The sequence below is a fragment of the Gallus gallus genome, chromosome Z (genome assembly GCF_016699485.2).
Source record: "Gallus gallus isolate bGalGal1 chromosome Z, bGalGal1.mat.broiler.GRCg7b, whole genome shotgun sequence".
Taxonomy (NCBI): Eukaryota; Metazoa; Chordata; class Aves; order Galliformes; family Phasianidae; genus Gallus; species Gallus gallus.
The window spans coordinates 67,206,672-67,229,389 of NC_052572.1; the positions used below are offsets into that span (position 1 = coordinate 67,206,672).

General features: G+C 49.5%; 1 protein-coding gene and 2 long non-coding RNA genes across 3 annotated transcripts; 1 reads left to right on the top strand and 2 right to left on the bottom strand.

Annotated features, from left to right (window-relative positions):
* Positions 1-1,568: 1,568 nt before the first annotated feature.
* LOC107052410 lies at positions 1,569-19,293 on the bottom strand. The gene is made up of 4 exons (XR_001464894.2): positions 19,283-19,293; positions 17,036-17,039; positions 13,867-13,870; positions 1,569-1,656 (listed from the first exon to the last, which is right to left on the bottom strand). It is a non-coding gene; the product is annotated as an uncharacterized LOC107052410 (long non-coding RNA).
* Positions 1,716-7,070, bottom strand: TXN (thioredoxin). The gene is made up of 5 exons (NM_205453.2): positions 6,903-7,070; positions 4,266-4,370; positions 3,647-3,706; positions 2,873-2,938; positions 1,716-1,936 (listed from the first exon to the last, which is right to left on the bottom strand). The coding sequence occupies exons 1-5, from the start codon at positions 6,924-6,926 to the stop codon at positions 1,874-1,876; spliced, it is 318 nt and encodes a 105-aa protein (NP_990784.1). The 5' UTR covers positions 6,927-7,070; the 3' UTR covers positions 1,716-1,873.
* On the top strand, positions 17,076-19,774 carry LOC121108563. The gene is made up of 2 exons (XR_005843171.1): positions 17,076-17,798; positions 19,309-19,774. It is a non-coding gene; the product is annotated as an uncharacterized LOC121108563 (long non-coding RNA).
* The last annotated feature ends 2,944 nt before the right edge of the window (positions 19,775-22,718 follow it).

Here is a 22,718-nt window from a genome sequence, read left to right on the forward strand (position 1 = left end):
TGGTTGTGATGAGGAGGGGTTTGGCCTCTTCTCCCAGGCAACAAACAGGACCCGAGGAAATGGCCACAAGTTGTACCAAAGGAGTTTTAGATTAGACATAAGGAAGAATTTTTTTCTCTCAGGGACTGTTCAGGCACTGGAATGGCTGCCCAGGGAGGTGGTGGAGTCACCCTGGCAGTGTTCAAGAGATGAGGAGCTATGAGATATGGTTTAGTGGCTTGTGGCAGCAATGGTAATGGGAGGACAGTTGGACTAGATGATCTTGTAGGTCCTTTCCAACCTTGTGATTCTCTATCTTTTCTCTCTTGCTTCCAGCTACTGCACAGAGGAAATAAACAGGCCACCTGAGAACTGCTCTTAAAAGCAATGCTTGTTAGCAAATACTGTGATCTTAGTGGCATGTTCTTCCCCAGTACCATATTATTTCCTCTTTGCAAGTGTATCTATGGAACCACTTTGTATAGTGGTTTCCCACTTACCTTGTGAGTCATCTCTTAACACATGGCAGCACTGCTGCTAGTCAAAGAGTCAGAGCAGTACAGAAAACATCTTGCATGCCCTCATTGTGTAAGCAGAGCTTACATCCAAAATTCCTGATAGCTTCTCCTCAGCTGAGAAGTACAGATGCTTCTTGGAATTGGAAAAAAAAAATCTTTGTTTTTAATAGGGGTAAAAATACACAGCAGTCCACTGAAGGTCTCCCAGCCCTCCTTGTGAGCCAGGAAAATCACAGATGCTTGTGATATGAGTGTAAAACTGAGTCACGCATGAGCTGCTTACCAGAATATCTCTCTCCACTTTGCCCACAGATGCATCATCATGAAGTCTCTCTTTTCCCATCAATGATGGGAAAATAAGCAACAAAACTCACTTAACTCTAAACCACTGCATTAGCTGTTAGCTGCTGCTACTCCTCTCCTTCATTATTTACTGAATGCTTACTAAGAGACAACACCTAGACCAGCAGGAAAACCATTCTGATCTGGGGGGAGGAGGAACAGCAGTTAAATAGCATGTGGAAACTGGCAGATAAACATTTATCTAGACAACCTGACATAGGACTGGAGGACTGCAGAGTCCAGTTTACTGGACAAAACATATCCAGTATGGTCCAATAATGTAATAGTGGAATTATGCAAAGAGAAGAACACAAGCAAATAAATCTCAAGTTTAAGACAGTGTTTTGCCTCTTCAGATTATTGCCTGTGGAACAAAGCAGCCCAATACAGCAACTACATATTGCTACTAACAGAACCACTGTACACCAATGGCAAAGCAAAACTGAAAGGGAAGAAGGCAGCACCTCCGACTCCTACCTTTCTACAGTTTTGTGGCAGAATTTACATCACATTCAGATGTTTTACTACACCAGTAGTCTTAATTTCTAAGTCCATACAAAGCTTAGATTTTGAGAACCCATCCCTACCAGCAATCCCTTGATTCTACAGCTCCAAGCTCACCCTTCTGCAGCTCAACTGCAAGCCATAGTGCTGCTCTTCAGATAATAGGCTGGTGGTCAGCTGCGGGGCAAGTAAGGCGCCAGACTTCTACAACAATTACTACTGCTGTCCTTTCCAACACTTAATTTTATTTTCTCAGTGATAAGCTAGTATTAGATTTCTGCATTTGACGAGAGCCCGTACATCCAGACAGCATCTCAGAGACATTAGCAACTTGCTCACATTTTCATTCAAATATGAAGCAATAACCAATAGTGAAGAATTTACATTTTATTGTACTCATTTACATTGATCAGAGGATAGTTTCCACCAAGCTAGATAGGTTAAATGGTTGGATTTTCTTTGAAAGTAGAAAAGTTATGGGCTATAATTTAGCCGATCCAGACATGCTCCGATGTCTCCATGGCGGGAGATTAGACTAGACTTTTAATGGTCTCTTCCAGCTTCTCTTTATTGGCCCCAGAGAATTCCTGCACCTGCAAAAAGAACAATTTTCAGAAGAGCTGTACTCAATGCTACATAACATGTAGTTGCATAACATGCAGAAATATGGGCTTATTTAACTCCGCAACCACTAAGATTTCTTCAGCCTCAAAATGAAAAATATTTTGTAGAGATTAAGTTATTTGTTTCTCATTCAAAAGAAAATCAGTGCCAGCATCTTAAGAATCCCTTTCAGGCCACCATGCTTGGAGACTGACACACACACAGCGAGAGAAGGGAAAAATAAATTGACCCTGAATCACTGGTGTGTAAGACTCAAAACTACAGCTTAAAGGGATTCTGGAGATCACCTCCTAGCAGTGGTAACTGAAAGCCATGTTGGGTTGCTCTGGACCATTTCCTATCAAGCTGAGAGGACTGCTTGGAGCAACCTGTCCCTGAGCCTGCTCTGGCCCCATCTATCCAATTCACAGCAGATGCAAAGGGACTCTATTCAGTCCTGCAACATACGTGGGCTCCCTTCATAGGTTTTACAGTCTGTGTGAAAACACTCAAGCAGTGGTTTCAGATGTTGAGTATATTTAAATTAGAGACTGTTGTTGGGGGGCATTCTACATATATAGTCACATCCCTGCTTGAACATGAACTGCATGCAGAGAATAAATGCTAACTGAAATCAGTAAAAGCAGAGCATTAAGACAGTCTTGCACACTTAACCTCAACAATTCCTCATGAAGATCCTCCCATAAGACTGACCTGCAAGACTTAGTTCACTAGGTCTAATTAATAGAGTTTGCTTTATCAGTTAGCAGCTGGGCTATGTTACATTTGCTGTAGCACTAAGATTAATTTGATTGCTCTCAGAAGTGTCCCAATGCCAGCTGCGACCCACATAAATTAAAAGAAAGCAGGCTATGTGGCCTAGCCTGCCCCTTCCAGGAAAATAAGCTCCATAAAAAGAAGCCTACCTTCTTTCCGTTCTTGTAGAACTGGAATGTTGGCATGCACTTCACATCACAGTGTGTAGCAACATCCTGGAAGAGAAAGAAAACAGTCTTCAACTGTGCATGTCTGAAGGACATCGAAATTTAGAGCCCACTGGTTTCCTTTTGATTAGGAAGTTGGACAAAGTCATTACTGTTCAAAATGAAGCAAAAGCAGCTCTTCTAGTCCAGCACTGCAAAAACAGCTCAATATTAACATCTTCATGAAACAAACCTAGGAGGATCATCCCTCCATCATCTAATTCATACAGTAATAAGAGCACATATTTACTGCATCCCCACTCTATGTTTGGAGAGTGTTCAAAAGCAGTACAGCAGCGTTGCTGTTTCAACCTGAAATTGGTCAAGTACTCATTCCACATTGCTGAAACTGCTATAGAGCAGACATCTTATTAGACTTGATTTGAAACATGAAAGAGGAAACTGCCAAGGGCAGTGGTGAGACCAGACAGTCTTGTACTTTTAGGGGAGATTGCATCAAAACAGATTAAGGCCTTTGAGACACTCTCCCAAAACACAGAGCACCAGTATTCCCAAGCTATCTCATGTGTGCCATAGGGGTTAGACAGTGCACATAACTAAAGCAGCTCGTTCTTTTGATAAACTCTAGAAGTTCATTCTTTCCTGCATAGGCACCTAGCAACTATCTTATTTTGTTTCAATAAACAAAAGGATATTCATTGCCACTTCTGTGGTTCTCCCAAGCTACTGTCCTTCAGCACTACCCTTGGACCTTACCTGGGCATCATCCACATCAATTTCAATGAACACCACATCACCAAACTTGTCACACAGACTCTAGAATGAAAAACAAAATTATGTAGTTACTGCTCCAGGAAAGCCACTTCTTTAAAAGATGCATTCATAGAAACTGGTGCTGTGAGACTTGACTCGTTACCTTAAAGCAGCTACTTTACTGACCAGAAATTAATTTTCAGCTCCATCCCCTGGAAGAGTCTGCTGAAGCACCTAAGCACAAGGGAAAGGCCTTTCCTTCCCTTACAGCCTCCCCATCACTACAGAAAGATGCTACAGCTTATCTGAATGCAGTTTTAATAATCAGAGCCAGTGTACACACACTGTTTCAACTCCACTGTTACCAGTTCTTGAGGGAAGCTAGGTACCTACAGACTGTGCATCAGAGCACCAGGACAGACAAAATGCAACAGCATGTCTGTTCCCTGCTGTGTATCCAAGTACTTTATTCAATAGTTACCAATCACATACTTCTACAAATTCTCCTTCAAGAAATACCATCCACCCCACAGACAAAGGAGGTTTCCTCCATATTACTGACAAGTTGCACAGAAGTATTTGTGTATACTTACTGTTACTGTGAAAAACAAAGGCTACTTACATGGAAAAATGGCTTGATCATTTTACATGGTCCACACCATGTGGCAGAGAAATCAACTACTACAAGCTTCTCACCAGCAGCTTTCAGTTCTGCCTCAAAATCAGCCTATAAAGAAAAAAGAATTGAAAACATTAAGGATTTCCTCCCTTCTTTGCAAAAAGTTGACTAACCTCCAAGTCAGCTTTCCCTCAGCCTTCACACAGCACCTCCACTTAAAGTACTTATTTGGTCAACGACGCATACACTCCTGTGAATTGCTTCCATCAGTGTTAGCATCCACCACTGCCTTCTGACGCCTCAACTAGGAAATATCACAGTATTCAGTCATTGAACTGTGTAAATTTAGCTAGAAGTTAGCATGAGCTGAGATTGTAAGCTACACTGAGTAGTGTTACACTTTAAATGTGACTGCAACAGTCCTTAACATTCAATTCTCACTTGATGGGAAGGCATCCATTTTCTTCTGGGACTTTTCTCCACAGAATTTGAGGACAAACTTCTGCACGCTTTTCCAGTTTCACCTTTTGCAATCAACGGTAAGAATAAAGATGTTGTGTGGTTTACCCTACAGCATGTTTTCTAAAGCAAGAGCTGATTCGTATAAACATTTTATTTATTCCACCAAGTAAATTGGGGTGTAACTTCAGTAATCAACACAAAGCTACACAGACTATGCGAGTAATAACTAACATCGCAGGTTAACAGAGAGATCTGTCGCACTTTGTTACAAGAGACATTTCTGGACAGCATGCTTTGCGTTTTAGAGCTTCTTATGTGCCACTGTTTTCAAAGAGCAAATGTTTTAGCAGAAGCGCAAGACACTGAAGGAAAGAAATATTTGCATGCTAGGAAGCAAACAAGTATCTCAGGCAGATCAAGCAGGGGATGCAGATCCAGCAAATAGGCAAGTCTTCATAACATGCTGCAACTCCAAGCATGTCTGGCATCACTTCTTCCCACTTCCCATGCCTCAAACTCCTGATGCAGCTGTCCTCAGGCATGCAACCTCCAGATGCTGAACTCCTCCATCCTTGCACTGTGAGTAGACACTGAGCCTATCCACTGTGAGACCAGCAGCCAATACCCCATATCACCTGCTCAGTCTGAGGGAGGGGAACAGGACGTTCTCCTATCTCTCCAACATTCTCTCTGCTGCTGTGCTAATACAGGATGTACTCCTGCATCCCAATCTCTAAAGTACAACACGGCCTCCAGCAAAGTTCAAGGCTAACATACACAGTAGTCCACGCTATCTGCTCTCAGCAGTTACTTACAACCACAAGGTTCTTAGTAGAGCCTCACTCATTCCCACCTCCAAATCCCTGACTTTTGGCATATATTCTCACACCTCTCTACTGTAACAGCCTTACTAATATTAATTCTACCTCCTGCACCTGCCAATTAGACCACCTTCTTTACTCTTACTTTCTCAGTGCAGTTGACTAATTTCTGTATCCTTCAAGAGGAAATCCATCCCTGGGACACACTAGTCATGACCACACATCTCAGGACAGTACTGCACAGAACAAGGGCAAAGTGGGAGGACATGGCACTTCCTGCTGATCACAAACCATACACCATTGGAGACCTGGGTCTGGGCACTGCTCTCCAGCTGCAGCCAGGCGTTACCCTGTGAGTCATCCCCAGAATCAGCTAAAATTGCTGTGGGCAACCTGAGAAGAGACACAAGGTCCAACGGTGCTACCCCTGGGAGACCCAGTGAGGGATAAGTGCTGGTATTTTTCTCAGAGAACATTAATATCCCTGAAGTAAGGAAGACAGCAGTGGCAGGAAAACTGCCTGACCTTACTGACTTCCAGTCTTCTGCAATAACTACGGATTGATAAGCTTCATACAGAAATACTTTCATTAACAGAAGGGATGCACCCCCCCCCCGCAAGTCCACGTGGCCACATTTATTAGAGGATCTCACAGCTTTGCCAGCACTATTTTCCTTTGTCCTCCTGAGGGAAGCCTCTCAACAGCTTTCAAACATACAGCTGGTGCCTCCCTGAGCCCACGGAGGGCCTCACTCTGCTGGGCACAGCACACCCCTCTGTGCCGGAGCACAAGGCAAGCAGTGTGCTGTGAGCAGGTTTCAGCTTCCAAGGGCTGGCTGAGAGAAAACAGGTGGCAAGGAGAGGTTCCAGTGCAGCAGGGATTCCCAGCAGCCGCCAGTGGACCAAAATGGAGGCCACCAACCAACGCTGTAAGAAATCCACTGCTCTCAGCACGGCAGAGACAGCTTTAACAGAAGACCTCAGCTATAAGCACGATCTCTGGCACGTACCGTGCTGCCCTTGAACCGGGCTTAGCCTGGCCATCAGCTGACTGCCAAGGGTCACCGCAAGATTCGGCGTGTGTTGTTTAACCAGAGCGGCCAGCACAGACCACAGACCCCGCTCCCTGGCGGAGACGGCTTCCCAAGCTGCCACCTGCAGTCGGAGCGCAGCTGTCCCTCCCTCAGCGCGGCGGGAGGAGACGCGAACGGACCGCGGCTCTCAGGCTGAACTCACACAAAGGAGCGCAGCCACGCGCTGTTAGCCCTGCCCGCGGCCCCCGCCACGGAGCCCCCCTCGCCTCCCCCGCTCCGCAGCGCCGCCACCCTGCCCGAGGCGGGCCGGCCCACGGGCTCACCAGATTGCCCACGCTCTTCACCATGGCGGCGGCTCCTGGGCTGCACAGCAAGAAGGCGGCCAACGGCCTCGTCCCCGCGCACGCGCGTCCCGCACGCCGCTGCGCTCTCCGCTATCGCTCTGCCGCACCGAGCTCGGCCACGCAGCCTCAGGGCCTCCTCAGCGCTCTGCCGCCGCCGCCCCGGCCCCGCCCTTATATAGCCGCTGCCGCGAGGCGCTGCACTGCGCACGCGCGCTAAGCGCACTGCCCATAGCCAGGCCACGCCCCCCCCGCCTCTTGGTCACGCCCCTCACCGCCCATGGCGCGGGTGACGTCACGACGCGGGAAGGAGGGGGGTGTGCAATTTTCGTGCTCTCGGAGCGCGGCGCCGAGAGGGGGGGGTGGGGGTGGGAGACGCTGGGGCGGGGGGGAGAGGAGGGAAAAAAGGGGAAAAAAAAAAAAAAAGAGAGAAAAAAAAAAAAAAATCCGAACCGTGTGACTGCTAAGAAAAAGTGCTGCGTAACGCTAAGCAGGAAGTGGCGGGCAGGCCCCTACCCGGCACGGGGGCGAGGGGGGGGGGCGGCATCCCTGTCGGGGGGACTGCTCCTATTTTATTTCTTTCTCCATTTATTTTTCTTCATTGCATTTTTAAATCGTTTCTAAATCGTTTTTTTTTTTCTACCCCCCCCCCGCCCCCCCATCCCAACAGGAGCGGAGAGTGGGGGCACGCAGGGACGGCGGGGGGCTTCACGGCTTAAAGCGGTGTTCCGGCCTTAAAAGCGTTAACCCCATCCCGCACCGAGGTGCCGTGTGCGCTTAAGGAGCTGCCTCCAGGAGTGCCCCCATGTGCCGGGGCGCGGGCGGCGTGCTGGCCTTGCTCCCCTCTCTGCCTGTGCCACGTGTCTGCATGTCCCCGTGGCCACGTGTCTGTCCCCCGTCCGCCTGTCCCCCACATCTGCCTGTCCGTCTTATCTGTGTGCCCGTGGTGTCCGTGTGCACGCTGCCATGTCCACGCATCCCCCTCCTCCATCTCTCCCGCCCGTCCCGCTGTCTGCGTGTCTCCTGTGTCTCTCGTGTCTGTCTGTCCCTCCTGTGCCCCCCCATCTACCTGCCTCTTGTGCCCACGCACTGTCCGTGCCCACCTGTCCCCACGTCTACGTGTCCTTCATGTCTGTGTGTCCTGTGTCCACCTGTCCTCTGTCTGCCTGTCCTGCATGTCCCACACGTCCCTCGTGGCTGTGCATCCCCCATGTTCACTTGCCCCTAATGTCTGTGTGTCGCATGTCCGCATGTCCCCCGCTTTCACGTGTCCCCTTTGCCTGCCTGTTCCTCGTGCCTCGTGTCCCTGTAGCACGGAGGTGGTCCTGGGCACACGAGTGCCTGGTGCTCAGAACTGCCGTGTGAACACCTAAATTCACTGGGAGCAATTTGTGCATCTGGGCTCGTTAGCGCACAGGACTGCAGGTTCGTTGGTCTCATGACAGCACCTAATAAAAAAATGTGCAGAACAATGTGGATCCTCTGGCTGGGAGTCAAAGAAACAAAACCCCACACACCCAGAAAACACACCCTGTGTCCTTATTTTTATCTTTTTTTTGTTCCTTTGTGCTGCAGATCGGCTCAGCTCCTTGCTGCAAGCCGCTAGGCGTCCCTCATCCAGCCCAGTGCTGGTTGGAGCACAGCAAGTGATGGAGAGCATTAGCAGCGCTCCCCAGCCCTGTGCCGGGTGTGGAGCCTGTGAAATGCCACGCAGAAGGGAGTTTTCCAGCCTCCTGGACAAAAAAGACCATAAAATCATAGAATGGCTTGGGTTGGAAGAGACGTTAAAGATCATCCAGTTCCTGCATGGGAACCAATGGCTCCTCCCAGTTCAGCATCGTCAGTGCACGATCAGTGTGCACTCAGCTCCCTGGTAACCAACCGAAGAGAACTGGCCCATAAATGGAGCCAATGCAGGACCCCACTGCCGACTGTCTGCCATGTAACCCCATTAATACAACCCTCCGGGCCCAGCCCTCCAGCCAGCAGTTCACCCCTGGCATAAGGTCGCACCTAGCTGTGTGCTGGACACTGTGTCCAGGGGACACTGTGAGAATCACAGGGAGCAGCAGAAGGGAAGGTGCTGGGCTGTGTCACAGAGGGCACAGAGGGCATGTCCGGCATTGGGCTGTGGTGCAGATGGCTGCCGAAGGGAGGAAGCTGCTGGAGGCGGTGCCTGCAGCAACAGCTGCACCACGTTCTATCACAGGAGGGCCGGGTTATCTGCAGTGCATCACCGTGCTGCATTTCATCAGGGCCTGACAGCCTTTAACTGTACGTTCCCGTTCCTTGCAGCCTGCTCCTCGGGAGCATCCTGCTGTTGTAACTGACCCATTAAAGGCGCAATAAATATTTAATAATTAGATGGGCGTGCTGGGTGTCTGCCAGCCGTGTGCGCTGCGCACACAGAGCTCCACTCTCACTGCTGACGTACCCGGTCACCCACTCTAGAACTCCTGGCAGAGCACGTCTGGCTGAAAGACGGAGGAGAGGCCACTGAATAACAACAAAAAAGGAGGAGGAGAGCACTGCCATGTGCTGTACTTCCCAGGAATCGGCCCTGCAGTCGCTTCCAGGAAGCTGGCAGGACCATCCCTGTGCTGGCAGCTCTGCCCCAGCTGCCACCGCGTCCTCTGGGTGCCATCCCAATGCACGGCCCTTGAGTGATGCACACAGGGTTCTGCAGCAGCCCGCTCCCCTGGGTGTTCTGTTCCAAAAGCAGCGTGCAGGATCCGTGCTCAACCCGGGTGCTTTGCAAAGCGATGCAGGCAAGTTTCAAGATGCAGTAATGCTTAGATGCTTTTTGAAAGCTTGGTAATAGAACACAAAAATCCACACGTGGCAGTGACCAGCTCGTGCAATTCCATTATCTGCTTCTCTGGCTCCCACCATTCATTGTCCTAACATCATGTCTGATCTGCATGGCAGATGATTTTTTGCCCATTGCCTTCTGCAGGGAGCCTCATGTGAGTAGCAGTGGGTGGTAATGTTGGTCTAGCTCTTCATTTCTGCATCCCATCCAAATTACAAACTGGTGCACAGTACAAACTTTGCTTCTGAGTACATCCAGCTCTTTTCACACAGCTGTTTTGCTTTGTCTTTCTTGTCAGCCTTTCCTCTGCCTTGCTTTTCTCCTCATTCTTGACCTCTCCTGTGGCTTTTGCCTGTGCGTGTGTGTTACTTGTGCAGGGTAAGAGATGTCAGTCCTTCTGGCATTTCTTCTGCACGATGCACAGGGCAAGCCAGGGACTTTGACCTGGCATGGGTGGTTTAATACAGTCCCCTGTGGTTTGCATGCAGAATCCAGAGACCTGTCCGGGGCTGTCTCAGCAGGGCATGATGTTCCCACAGCCCCTTTCCTTCCAGCGCTGCACCACAGAGATTAATTCAACCCCAGGGTCCCTAAGTTCAGAGGGGTGGTACAGTGCTCTCCACACGGAACAGCAGCCTCAGGAACACAAGAGTGAATACTCAGCTTTGGGTTATCCTCATAGATGGAGAGGGGCAGGTGTGGCATCTCTTGTAGGACCTCCACATGGTGCCCCTGTGTTGTGGTTTAACCAGCAGGTGGCTGAGCACCAGCCAGGTGGCCCCTCACTCCCCCACTTCCCAAAGGGATGGGGGAGAGAACAACAACAACAAAAACAACAATGAAGTAAAACTCACGGGTTGAGATAAAACTATTTGCTAAGACAAAGAGAAGTATGACTACACACACACACAAGTGATGCAGAAGCAATTGCTCACCGTTGGTCAGGACCAATGCCTAGCCAGCCTCTGAGCAGCAGGAGAGAAAAGAAAGAACTCCCACCCCTTCAAAACTCCTTCCACATGATGCCATATGGTATGGAATATCCCTTTGCCACTTTAAGTCTGCTGTCCTAATTCTGTTCCTTCCCACCACCTCGGGCCCTCGGATGTGAATGGCCTTGGCTTTGTACAGCACTGCTTAGCAGCAACTAGATATGTCTCTGTGTTATCAGCACTGTTTTTTTCCTAGAACCAACACATGGCATCATACCAGACAGTTCTGTCCCTGCTCAAGCTGAGACAATATCCACCCTGTATTCCATACCATTTACATAATGCTCAGGTACCACAATTTCTACACATCCTGATTACCACCCACAATCTTTTTTTTTTTTTTTTTAATATATACACACACATTTTTTTCCGTAGTCTGTCAGCCAGCCATTTGAATTGTTCATGGCATTCATTTAGTTCATAACTTGGAGCTCCAGCTGTCATAACAGTCCTTCAGCACAGGAGGGATGACTCACAGTATTGGGTTACTGCATACAGAGGCTAGTTCGGGTTCCATCAGAGTTCATTCTTCTTTAACCTGGGTAATTCTTACTGTAATACTGTTAACAAGGTATATAAGAACCATAATGGTGATGACATACAGTATTACATAGCAATTTAATGCTATTTAAATTATTGGCTGTTCTCACCCAGCACCAGATCACCTTGAGGTACATAACAGACATCCCCATCTTTTTGCATTACCCACCACGTGTGCCCAGGTCCCTGAGCAAAAGCAATTCCACAAATAGGCTTGCCTTTGCCCAAGGCAGGAATGACCCACGCTGCCTTGCCCAGCATGTTTTTTCTTTGTGCACCACTGAGACTTTATCCCCTTCTATGGTATGCTGGAGGTTTGACTGGGCAGGACCAGCTCAATGGGCAGATCCTTGAGTGTTGACTAACCAGCTGGCTTTTGCTAAATGTGTGTCCCAGTGCTTGAAAGTCCCAGCACCCACTGCTCTCAGTGTAGTCTTCAACAGTCACTCAGTTTTCTCAGAGGCTGTGCATGGTAGAGGATGTGATATACCCACTCAATCCCATGCTCTTTGGCCCAGGTGGTTATGAGACTGTTTTGGAAATGAGCCCTGTTTTCTGACTCAATTCTTTCTGGGATATCAAGTTGCCATAAGGTTTGCTTTTCAAGGCGCAGGATAGTACTTCTGTCAGTGGCATGGGGCACAGGAGGTGTTTCCAGCTGTCTGACGATTGCTTCCACCATTGTAAGCATATGGTGTCTGCCACGGCGAGTTTCTGGGAGTGTGGTATAATCCACCTGCCAGGTTTCAGGCATCATCCTCCATACCAAAAAGGCTTTGTCCACTTGGCTTGCTTAATTGCAGCGCATGTTTCACATTCATGAGTAACTTGTGCAATAGCATCCGTAGTTAAGTCCGCTCCTCAATTCTAAGTCCATCTATATGTCGCAGCTCTTCCTTGAGGGCCTGAGGTATCATGGGCCCACCAACCTAGAACTCGTTCACCCTTACGTTGCCAGTCCCAGCTCCACCTGAGCTGCTTCAATCCTAGAGGCTGATAAACCTACTGGTTGTTTTGATGTTCTTCAGTGGCACAATTCTTGGGTACGTGAGCATCTATGTGATGTACCTCTACAACCATGTTCTCTACCCGGGGCAGCAGTGTTTTTCCATAATGCAGAGGCCCTGATGGGTTTGCCTCTGTGCTGCCAGTTGTTCTGCTTCCATTGCTGTAACCACCCCACAGGGCATTTGCAACCATCCAGCAGTCAGTGTAGAGGTAAAGCACTGGTCACTTTTCTTGTTCAGCAATGTCTGACGCAGCTGGATGGCCTTCACTTCTGAATATTGGCTTGATTCTCTTCAGTAGTTTCTGCAGCTCGTCATGTGGGACTCCATGCAGCAGCCTTCCAGCTTCAGTGCTTTCCCACAGTGTGACAGGACTCATCAGTGAACAGGGCATATTTCTTCTCATTTTCTGGTAGCTTATTATATAGTGGAGCCTCTTCAGCTTGTGTCACCACCTCTTCTGGTGATACTCCAAAATCTTTGTCTTTGAGCCAGTCCACAGTCACTTCTGAGATTCCTGGATGACTGGGGTTCCCTGTTTGAGCCTACTATGTGATCACTGCTACCCACTTACTCCATGTAGCATCAACTGCACGATGTGTGGATGGGGGCCCCCCCTTGGGACTTCCAGCCCAGCAGGCAGTCAGGGTGCCACCAAAAGGAGCTATGCTTCAACCTCAACCACTTCCAAAACAGCTTGGACCTTTTCATATGCTGCCAGTATCTCTTTTTCAGTTGGGGTGTAGCAGGGCTTGAATCCTCTGTATCCTTGACTCCAAAAGCCTTGGGACTGATCTCAGGTCTCCCCTGATGTTTTCTGCTGGAGGCTCCATGTGGGGCTGTTCTCCCTGGCTGCAATGTAGAGCATGTTTTTTACATCTTGTTCTGTCCGGAGTGGCCGAAGGGCTACTGTATGAGCTATCCTGTTTCATTTGTTCAAAGCCTGTTGTTGCTCAGAGCCCCATGTGAAATTGTTCTTTTGGGTCACCTGATAGAGAAGGTTTACAGTCAGACTGTAATCCAGAGTATGCATCCTTCAGAAACCCACAATACCTAAGAAGGCTTGTGTTTTCTTTTGCTAGTGGCTGGAAACATAGCAGTTATTTAATTGATCACGTCCATGGGGATATGACGATGTCCATCTTGCTGTACTGTTCCTAAGAACTGGATTTCCTGTGCAGGTCCCTTGAGCTTACTTTGCATCACGGCGAAACAGGCTTTTAGAAGGATTTGAATTATTTTCTTCCCTTTCTCAAAAGCTTCTTCTGCTGTGTTGCCCCACACGATAACGTCGTCAATGCATTGCAGGTGTTCAGGAGCTTCCCCCAGTTCCAGTGCAGTCTGGATCAGCCCATGACAAATGGCAGGGTGGTGTTTCCACTCCCGAGGCAGTCGTTTCCAGGCAGTCGATGCCCCTCCAAGAAAAAGCAAACTGTGGCCTGCACTCTGCTGCCAGAGGGAATGAGAAAAATGCATTAGTGATGTCAGCTGTGGCATTCCACTTGGCTGCCTGTGACTCCAGCTGATGTTGGAGTTCTAGCATGTCTGGCACAGCAGTGCTTAGTGGTGGTGTGACTTCATTCAGGCCACGATACTCCTCTGTCAGCCTCCACTCTCTACTGAACTTCCGCAGTGGCCATGTGGGACTACTGAAGGGTAAGCGAGTCTTGTTGATTACTCCTTGGTTCTCCAGTTGGCAAATCAGCTGATGAATGGGAATTAGGGAGTCCCGGTTGGTGCAATATTGCCGCCAGTGCACCAGGGTAGTGGCAATTGGTACCTGCTGTTCTTCTGCTCTTATCAATCCCACAACAGAAGGGCCATCTGAGGGACCAGGCAAGGTAGAAAGCTGCTTAATGTCCTCCATCTCCATGGCAGCTATACCAAAAGCACACCAACACCATTTTGGGCCCTTGAAGTAACCTCTACTGAGATAATCTATACCAAGGATGCATGGAGCCTCTGAGCCAGCTGCAGTGGCATGCTTTTGCCAATCTGTTCCACTTAGGTTCACTTTGGCCTCTGATACAGTTTACTCTTGTGATCCTCCTGATGGACAAGCAATTGCTCACCACCCTCTGAGTGATGCACAGCTTGGTCCTGAGCAGCGGAATAGAAAAAAATGAACTCCCAACCCTTCAAAACTCTTTCCACATGATGCCATATGGTATGGAATATCCCTTTGGCCAGTGTAACTCAGCTGTCCTAATTCTGTTCCCTCCCAGCTCCTTGGGCCCTTGGCTGTGAATGGCCTTGGCTCTGTACAATACTGCTTAGCAGCAAACAGAAATATCTGCATGTTATCAGCATTGTTTTCCTAGAACCAAAACGTAGCATCATACCAGGCACTCTGAAGAGAACAAGTCCATCCCAGCTGAAACCAAGACACCCAGCTGGGATCGTATAATGAACTGAGATTTTAGTAGGAGCAGTAAGACGCTGGCAGCAGCATAGAAGAGGATCGATGGAAAGAGAAGACCAAGCTGGCTTTGGGCCTTCATTACTTCAAGCACTTCAGCACTACCTCCTGCCTTTGCACCCATGGCTCTCCCTGAGCTGCATGGAGGTGGGAGCCCCACACTGCAGGTGCATGGCTATATCTACAGTGCATGAAACATCATTGTCTCCCTTCTGTACCCAGAAATAAGTGTGTGCTGCATCTCCTGTGGCAGAAGCTGCCTCAGGTCATGAGGTGGTTGTGCGTGGATATGGAGCTGACCTTAAAAAAATGATAGCCTGGTTTCATACAGCGAGGAGAAGGGAGGAGACCCACCACATTCTGGAATACCTTTGTCTCCATAAAGGTATCTGTAAAAATGCACTTGGAAACCAGGGCAGTCAAAACCACTACCTGGATAAAAACAAGTTGAGCACTTGTCTTCTGCTGGGGTGCCCTGAAGCAGACAGGAAGAGACATCAGTAACTGCCTCATAAGGCATGCACCAACTCACATGCTTGCTCCACGTGCTCTGTGGTGGCTGTGATTCATGCAATGGCAGGAAGGCTGGGGAGCCACACAAACAGAGCCCCAGGATGGAGAGGTTCCCCTCCAGCCTGCCTTGCCCATTGGCCATATCAGGCATGAGAAGGAACCATACCTCGTCTTTCCCTGCCACAAGGCTCAGACCTTCATCCTGAGCTAATATGAAGTCTGACATGAAGGTGGTCCCGTGTGGGGCCACGCTGGACTCGATGGTCCTTGTGGGTCCCTTCCAACTCAGGATACTTCATGATTCTAAGCTATGGTAGTATCACACACCTGGCAGAGAGGCAGGGAAACAAAAAAATGGGCCTTGCCTTCCCTTCCTGCAGACAGCAGACAGCCTATCTCCAGAAACCAGGCCTCCACACACACACACACACACACACAGAAATTAAAAACAGCATTCGTCTGAGACCTAACCATCTATGTGCATCACATGTTCTGCCTGCAGAGTTAATGTTTACCACCTTTGTGCCTAATTAACAGGAGCCGAACAGTCCTAGTTTATTGCCGCGTAATTATTTCCCTGGCAACACCTGAATGAGTTATGAGAACCTTCTGAGAAATGTGACATTTATTAACAGGCCTCAGGTGCTCTGACCTGACAGGGGATGTTGCCAGCTGAGGGCAAGACGGCCCAGCGCTGCCACTGGGCCAGAGACGTCACCCACAGTATGAACTCAGCATTAAGCTGATGATTCCAGCAGGGTCTCTGATCTCTATCCATGCTGGCTGGCCACAGGGCTTCCTCCTGAAGAGGGAGGAGGAGGAGGCTGCTGGGAAAACCAAGGGAAACCTAGGAGTTGTGTAGTTGCTGTGTTAGTGTGGCCTGTTTAGTTGCTGCAAGCTGCACGTTACCAGTAAACAAAAGGGGAGGACTGCCAAAAATATTACAGGTTCACACTGAAAACTCACACTCATTAATTTTCTGTTATCTGTATCAGAAATGATCTCTACCCACTGGGGCCTAGCTTTGGTGTAACTTCCAGGGATGTGAAATAAGAACTGCATTGAATGCCCAGAACATAGCAGTTATTTAATTGATCACGTCCATGGGGATATGACGATGTCCATCTTGCTATTCTGTTCCTAAGAACTGGATTTCCAACAAGCCTGAATGTGTGGATAATTCAGGATGTTTGGAGCTGGATACTCATCCCAGTGAATGAATCCCTGGAGGCGCTCATGGCCAGGCTGGATGTGGCTCTGGGCAGCCTGGTCTGGTGGTTGGCAACCCTGCACATAGCAGGGGGGTTGAAACTTGATGAGCATTATGGTCCTTTTCAACCCAGGCCATTCTGTGATTCTGTGATTCTATGATTCTGCGTATCTGAGATTTTCTTACCAGAATCAAACCCAGGAGCAGTTTAACTTCTGCCGCATTAGATTCCACTGCTGGAGGAGAGACTTCAGGAAAGTCCTGCAAGTCAGAAGGTCCAACCTTCTGTGGTTGGACTCCATGATCTTTAAGGTCTTTTCCAACCCGAGCAATTCTATGATTCTATGAAAGGAAAGATAAGATGCCCACAGAAATTCCTCATTTTTCACCCCTCTGAACTTCACTTTATGCTCCAAGTTGCTAAGGATAATATGCAGAAATGAGTTTGCTTGTGGGTCTGGCCACAATGGTGGCCTCCTGCAGTCTCTGGGACTGCTGGGAGAGCTGGTGGTATTTCACATTCCTGCAGTCAAGGGAGAGTACTGAATTACTCGTTTTTTATGCTTGAGACAGTGTTGTCCAATGTTATAAATAAAAGATGACTTAACCCATTTTCCATCACTTAACTATTGTCAAACTGACACTGGAGTTGTAAACAATCGCGCCGCCCAGTTCCCATAGAGTAAATGGAATAAGTGGATCTGCTATGGCCAGAAGCAATCAGCTAGCATTGGTTGTCTCTCTGCCTGAGCACCGTGCCCCTTCTGTAGCCCTGCAGGCTCCAGGGAGTGTGCTGAGCTTGGTGGTTGCCTGCAGACAGATGCTCTGCCCCAGGGCAGCCACAGTGCCTTGGAACACACTGCTCATCCCAGGGGCTCCTCCCTGGGCGTGGGGCAAAACTTGGCCACGGGGGCTGCACACCCCTCTCCTGTGCCCTTCCTGAGGATAAGGACAGACTGTGGTCCTCCAGTGCAGGGTGGTGGGTGGTGAGGGGAAGATGCTCCCTGCGCTTCATCCCCTGCTGTACTTTGGTGAAGAGTAAAACCAGCACTGGGTATTTTATTGAAAATGTTCTTGTTCTCTCTCCAGCTCTCTTTCCTCAAATCTAAAGCCTCTTTTTACATCCTCTGCTCTGTAAGGGCAAGCACACAATGCATCAGGCCTACCAGAAGGACGTGTTTCGTGGAAGGCACTTCGACTCTGGGCATTGCTGTAAGAGCTCTTCATCCCACACCCAGTCCTGAGCAGCGCACGCTCAGGTGGAGTGGAGGTGGTGGAGTGGTGGAGGTGCAAATGCAGTGCATTGTGAGGAGAGATCAGCACAGCTATGGAGGATTTTGCTCATTGAAGCCATTTGCTATCGGTGGAGTGAAGAGATAGTCAAGGTATGTGATGTTATCGGGTGACTCAGAAGTGGGAGTGTTTGTTCCTTTTCAGCACCTTCACATCATCCTGACTCAGCAAAACAGTGCTGTTTTCTTCCTGCTTACCAAATCTCCTGGGGACTTTTACTCACACTCAGGAAACTCCACGAAGGGCTGACTCCATGCCTCAATGGCCAGTTTTCTCAGAATCGCAGCCTGCTATTGTTTAGCATTAGAAAGTGCTCCTCATCCACAGTGAGATGGTTCTTCTTCCTTCAAAGCTGCCTCCACCACAACCTCTTTGTTATTTCCTTCCTCCCCTGCTGGGTCGATAATACATTATTCAGAGGTTTTGATGCTACACATCCAGCATGTGGGTCAGGGGCAGTGGTGGTGAGGCACACCACAGTGTGGTGAGGCCCAAGTGAAGCCTGCATCCCCCAGCACAGCATGCAGGCGTGTTGGGAGCTGAAGTTTTTTCCCCACATCCCAGTTCTGGCTCCTTCCAAACCACCAAAACCTCCCATGAGCAGCAGCCCAAGCAGCCATCCCTGTGTACCAGGGGGTGCACCACATGCTGTGCTGTTCTGAGAACTTCCCCATTCGTCTTCTGCACAAACTTCACCCTCCTCTAACTCTGAAAACACTTGATGGTGCAGAAAAGCACGTCACCCACAGCCACACAAGTGCTGTGTTTTCATGCAGTTATCTGAATGTTTCTGGCCAGTGCAGTAACAGCATTATCCCTAATAACTGAATTCCTTTGTAAGTCTGGGTCACCTTGCCCTGCTGTATGAGCTCAAGACAACGAAGCAGTGCTTTTCTGTGAAGAAAAACAAGTTCTGTGAATCCCTGGGTCTGTTATTGTAGCTGAACAGCTTTTGGACAAGTGTTTGTGCTCTTTCTGTGAATGCTTCTGAGCAGAGCCTTTTGCTCAGATTAAATCCTTGTTGCTAGGTTTAAATAAGCCTCTGCAGTTTTTTCTGACATCTGGTCAGAGTCTCAGAAAGCAGAGGCTGATTTGTGACCATTGTAGGCTTGGACTGTGCCTCCTAAATAACCAGAGCCCCCCACAGAAGGTTGCTGAGCTCCAAGGGGGCTGCTGCTTTTGGATCGCAGTTCGAGCACACAACTCTGTGAATGCTGCTTTAATTGTGAAGCATGCATGGTATTGTTTTCCAAAAATCTCATCAGCAGCAAGGGCACTTTCCCAGCAGCAGCAGCTTGCTGGAACCAGAGGCCTGGGTGGCACAGGGGGTGGATTTTCTTGGTGTTTCAAAAGCATTTCTTCACAAGGATGAGTGACTCTGGGACAAAATGCAGTGTGATGCAGACACAGACTTTTAAAACGAGGCACAGGGTTATTTACGAGATGCATCACACTCAACACTTCGTTGCCATCAGCAGTTGGACGCTCAGCTGAGAGCTTCTGAGGAGCCCTACCAGGCACCGCACAGAGATGATCTGCAGCCCTGGTGTTTTCTGCTGCTCCTGTTTGCAGGGACCACTGGAAAATGTCTTCCTCTTGCAGGTGGTGCAAAGCCCTTCTAAAACAGGAGTGGAGCCGCCCAATGCAGCTCGGACACAGCTACAGGATTCCTGCATTGGGGAGCACTGCCCAGTCACAGCCTTCAATCTCAAGTCCTCAATCAGAGATTTTCTGGGAGAGTGGGACTAAGGGCACTGGCCTCCCATCCCCGCTGCTCACCCTCCACCAGGCAGGTGGATGGGAACACGGGGCAGACTGTGTTTGCAACCTGCACCTTCATGCAAACCCATTTTGCAAATCATCAGTAGCATAGAGTACAACCATGGGAAGGGAACAAGAAAGTGGTGCTCCTAGTCTGGGGCCCTTGACCCAAAGCTTAAAGCTGCATTTCCTGTGCTGTTCTGGGTGTAATTTGTGTTCCAAGAAGAGGCCAGTTTGCTGCTGCTGGTGGCAAGTGCAATTTCCATAAAGAAATTCAATAATAGCAATAAAAAAAAAGTGTATGCTCTTCCTGTTTATTTTCTGCCTGTCTCAGAGCTTCCAAGGCTTCCCAGCATCTCCCAGAGGCTCCCCAAAGCACGGCTCAAGTGGGTTACTCATTGCATTCAGTGCCAATGGTTCACGACTGGGAGGGGTCCCCTGGGTGCTGCATCTCCAGCACCCCTAACCAGAGGGGGCCCCAAGAGGAGCGTCACCCCGCTCAGCCTCCTTACCTTCCTGACCCTCCCCGTGTTTCCATGCAATTAAGATTAAAGCAGACAGGAACAAATCCAGCCCCTTCTGGCAAGTGCAAGTAAGTGTGTGAATGAGGAAGAGGGCAGCAAACACATATCTCGCCCTCCCATTCCTGGCACAAGGCGTGAGGTGACTTCTGATGAGTTTCCTTTGCAGCACAGCACAGGGAAGCTGGACTGTCCTCCTCTGGCCCTGCTGGACAGGCTGCAGCAGTGTGCATTGCTTTTCTCGCTGTGCAGAATCACTCCTTTCCCCCAGAGCATAACTAGGAGGAAGGGCAGCGAGAGCGTGGAGAGCGGCCTGTCCCAGGGAAGAACCCACAGCAGAATGCAACACCACCTCGCCGGGGCTGGAGCCAAAGCCCTTTGGGAAAGGCCCCCAGAGCAGTGTTCTCACCCAGCGAAGCTCCCAGGAGCTCCTTTCTGGGCACTGCAACCAGCCCAGTCTCACTGTCTCCATTTTGTCCTCTCCTCTCTGGGGACTGCACAGGGTGTTTGTGCCCACTGCCCTGGGGGTGTGGTGTCACCAGCACCCGTCCAAAGCTGCCAGCAGTGGGCTGATGCAAGGTGCTGCAATACCAGCACAGTGGAGCACAGGCACAGCTTTTGGGGAGACCATGAGATTCCTCCAGGAACTTCCTGGCCCTTCTGCTTTCACCTTCGTTACCCTAAGGTGCAGTTATTGCCCTGGAATTGCAGGTGGAGGGGCACAGCTCCCACATCCCATCCTCTGCGTGTGTGAGTCTTCTCAAAGTTTCAGTGTCAGTGGGGCCTGAGCCAGGTGTCCCCGGGCAGACTGTCTGCATTCCTTCCCTCCATTGCTTTCAAATCTTCTCATTAACATGGTGGAGCCCAGAAAAAAAAAAACCAGCAGCTTCTTGAAAACAGAGTTGAGGGAATCACAGAATCACAGAAAGGCCTGGCCTGCTCCAGTGGCTGTGCTTATCCTCCTTTGTGGCCCTGCCAGCTCAGTACCCCGGCCCTCAGTTTGCATTGGTGTGGGTGGCTGTAGCCAGGGCATGGTGTGCTCTCTCTCTCTCCCTCCCTCCCTGGGGGCACTGTCACTGCGGGATTGTTGCTTGGGAAGCACCCACTTGTTCCTCCTATCTTTAATTTCTTGTCATTTCCCCTTAATGTGATTACTGTCTTTATGTAATTTGTTGCTACAGGTACTCGCAGCACCTCCCTGCTCATTAGCAGCAGGATTAATTAATGAGCTGTTTATCCCTCATCCCAGACCATTAACCAAGATATTTACTAAATCAGATCAGGCACCAAGCCTTGCAATACCTGACCAGGCAACCAGCTTTACACAACCCCTGCATCCTTATGGCAAGCCAGGTTCTAGATAGACATCACTCATCTGCAGCTCTTTATGTTTACTGCAAACCCAAGATGAAAGCTCCAGTCTGAAAAAATGCTTAAATTCTTTTTAGCGGCACTTAAGCACCCTTAATGACTTCACAGCAGCTTTCTACAGGGAAGTTCTTGCAGCATGGTAACTGCACTGAGGTTTCTATTCTTGCTGTACCTATTTGGCTACCCCTGGTTTTCCAGGTGATGATCAGGGTGCTGGAGCACCGCTCCTATGAAGGAAAGTTGAGGGAGCTGGGCTTGTTTAGCTTGGAGAATAGAAGGCTCTGGGGAGACCTCATTGTGGCCTTCCAGTATTTGAGGGGAACTTAGAAGCGGGAGGGAAACCAACTTTGCACTCAGTTTGATAACAACAGGACAAGGGGGGGCGGCTTTAAACTAACGAGGGGAAACTTAGGTGAGATGTTAGGAAGAAATTCTTTGCTTGGAGGGCAGTGAGGCCCTGGCACAGCTGCCCAGAGAAGCTGTGGGTGCCCATCCCTGCAGGCACTCCAGGCCAGGTTGGGTGGGCCCTGTTCTAACCTGACCTGCTGGGCGGCAGCGCTCCCATGGAGGGCCTTGGTGGGCTCTGAGGTCCCTTCCAACCCAACCATTTTGTGGTTCTGTGATTCTGTGTTTCTATTGTGTCCTTTTACGTTTGTGTCCCCACTAGGCTGTGAGGTGGGTTCCCCTGTGCTTTAACCCATGCACCAAAAACACAAGCTTAACTGTCACATGCTTTTATCTCTGGTGCTTCAGCTCTGGAAGAGCTGACCTGGCTTGGGTGCGGTGATGCAGCTGCCATGGCAGCTCTACAGCCTCCCAGCAAGACCTCATGCCCAGGCTGTGTCAGGATGAGGCAGCCATGCTGCTTGCCTGCAGGCCTGGCCTGCAATGAGAGCTGTAAGCACCACGATGACTGCAGGCCCTATCAGCACGTCAGCAAAGGTAACAGAAACGCAGTCCTGGGAGAGGAGCTTGTGGTAAACAGCATAGAAATGTGAAGTGCTCTACTTTCCGTGCATGAGTGGAGGCAACTGCAGGAAAGAGATCAATAGCGGTGCTGCATCTTCCACACATCTCTGGGTACTGCAGCACCTTGCTCTTGCTGCTGGGAACTCACAGCCGGGGTCTGCTCTCCCAGAAAAGTATCTGCAGTGCGGTAATAGCAGCAGGGATCTCTCTGCAGAGAGGGTATGAACCGCTGTAGGATGAGCCCGAGGTGCACAAGCTGCTCCTGTACCGAGCTGCAGAGAGACCACTGCTTGAACCAGACGTCAGGTGACACTCAGCTCCTCACAGCAACATCTGCTGGCATTCACGGACCTCTGTGGGACCAGAGGCAATGGTGGCACCTTTCCCACC

What these genes read in the sequence shown, in the direction of transcription:
- TXN (NM_205453.2), bottom strand. Translation starts at nt 6,926, where the DNA reads ATGGTGAAGAGCGTGGGCAATCTG. An exon ending in TGAAGAGCGTGGGCAATCTG is followed by an intron (nt 4,371 to 6,902) that starts GTGAGCCCGTGG and finishes TTTTCTTTATAG; the next exon opens with GCTGATTTTGAGGCAGAACT. An exon ending in TGATCAAGCCATTTTTCCAT is followed by an intron (nt 3,707 to 4,265) that starts GTAAGTAGCCTT and finishes TTTTCATTCTAG; the next exon opens with AGTCTGTGTGACAAGTTTGG.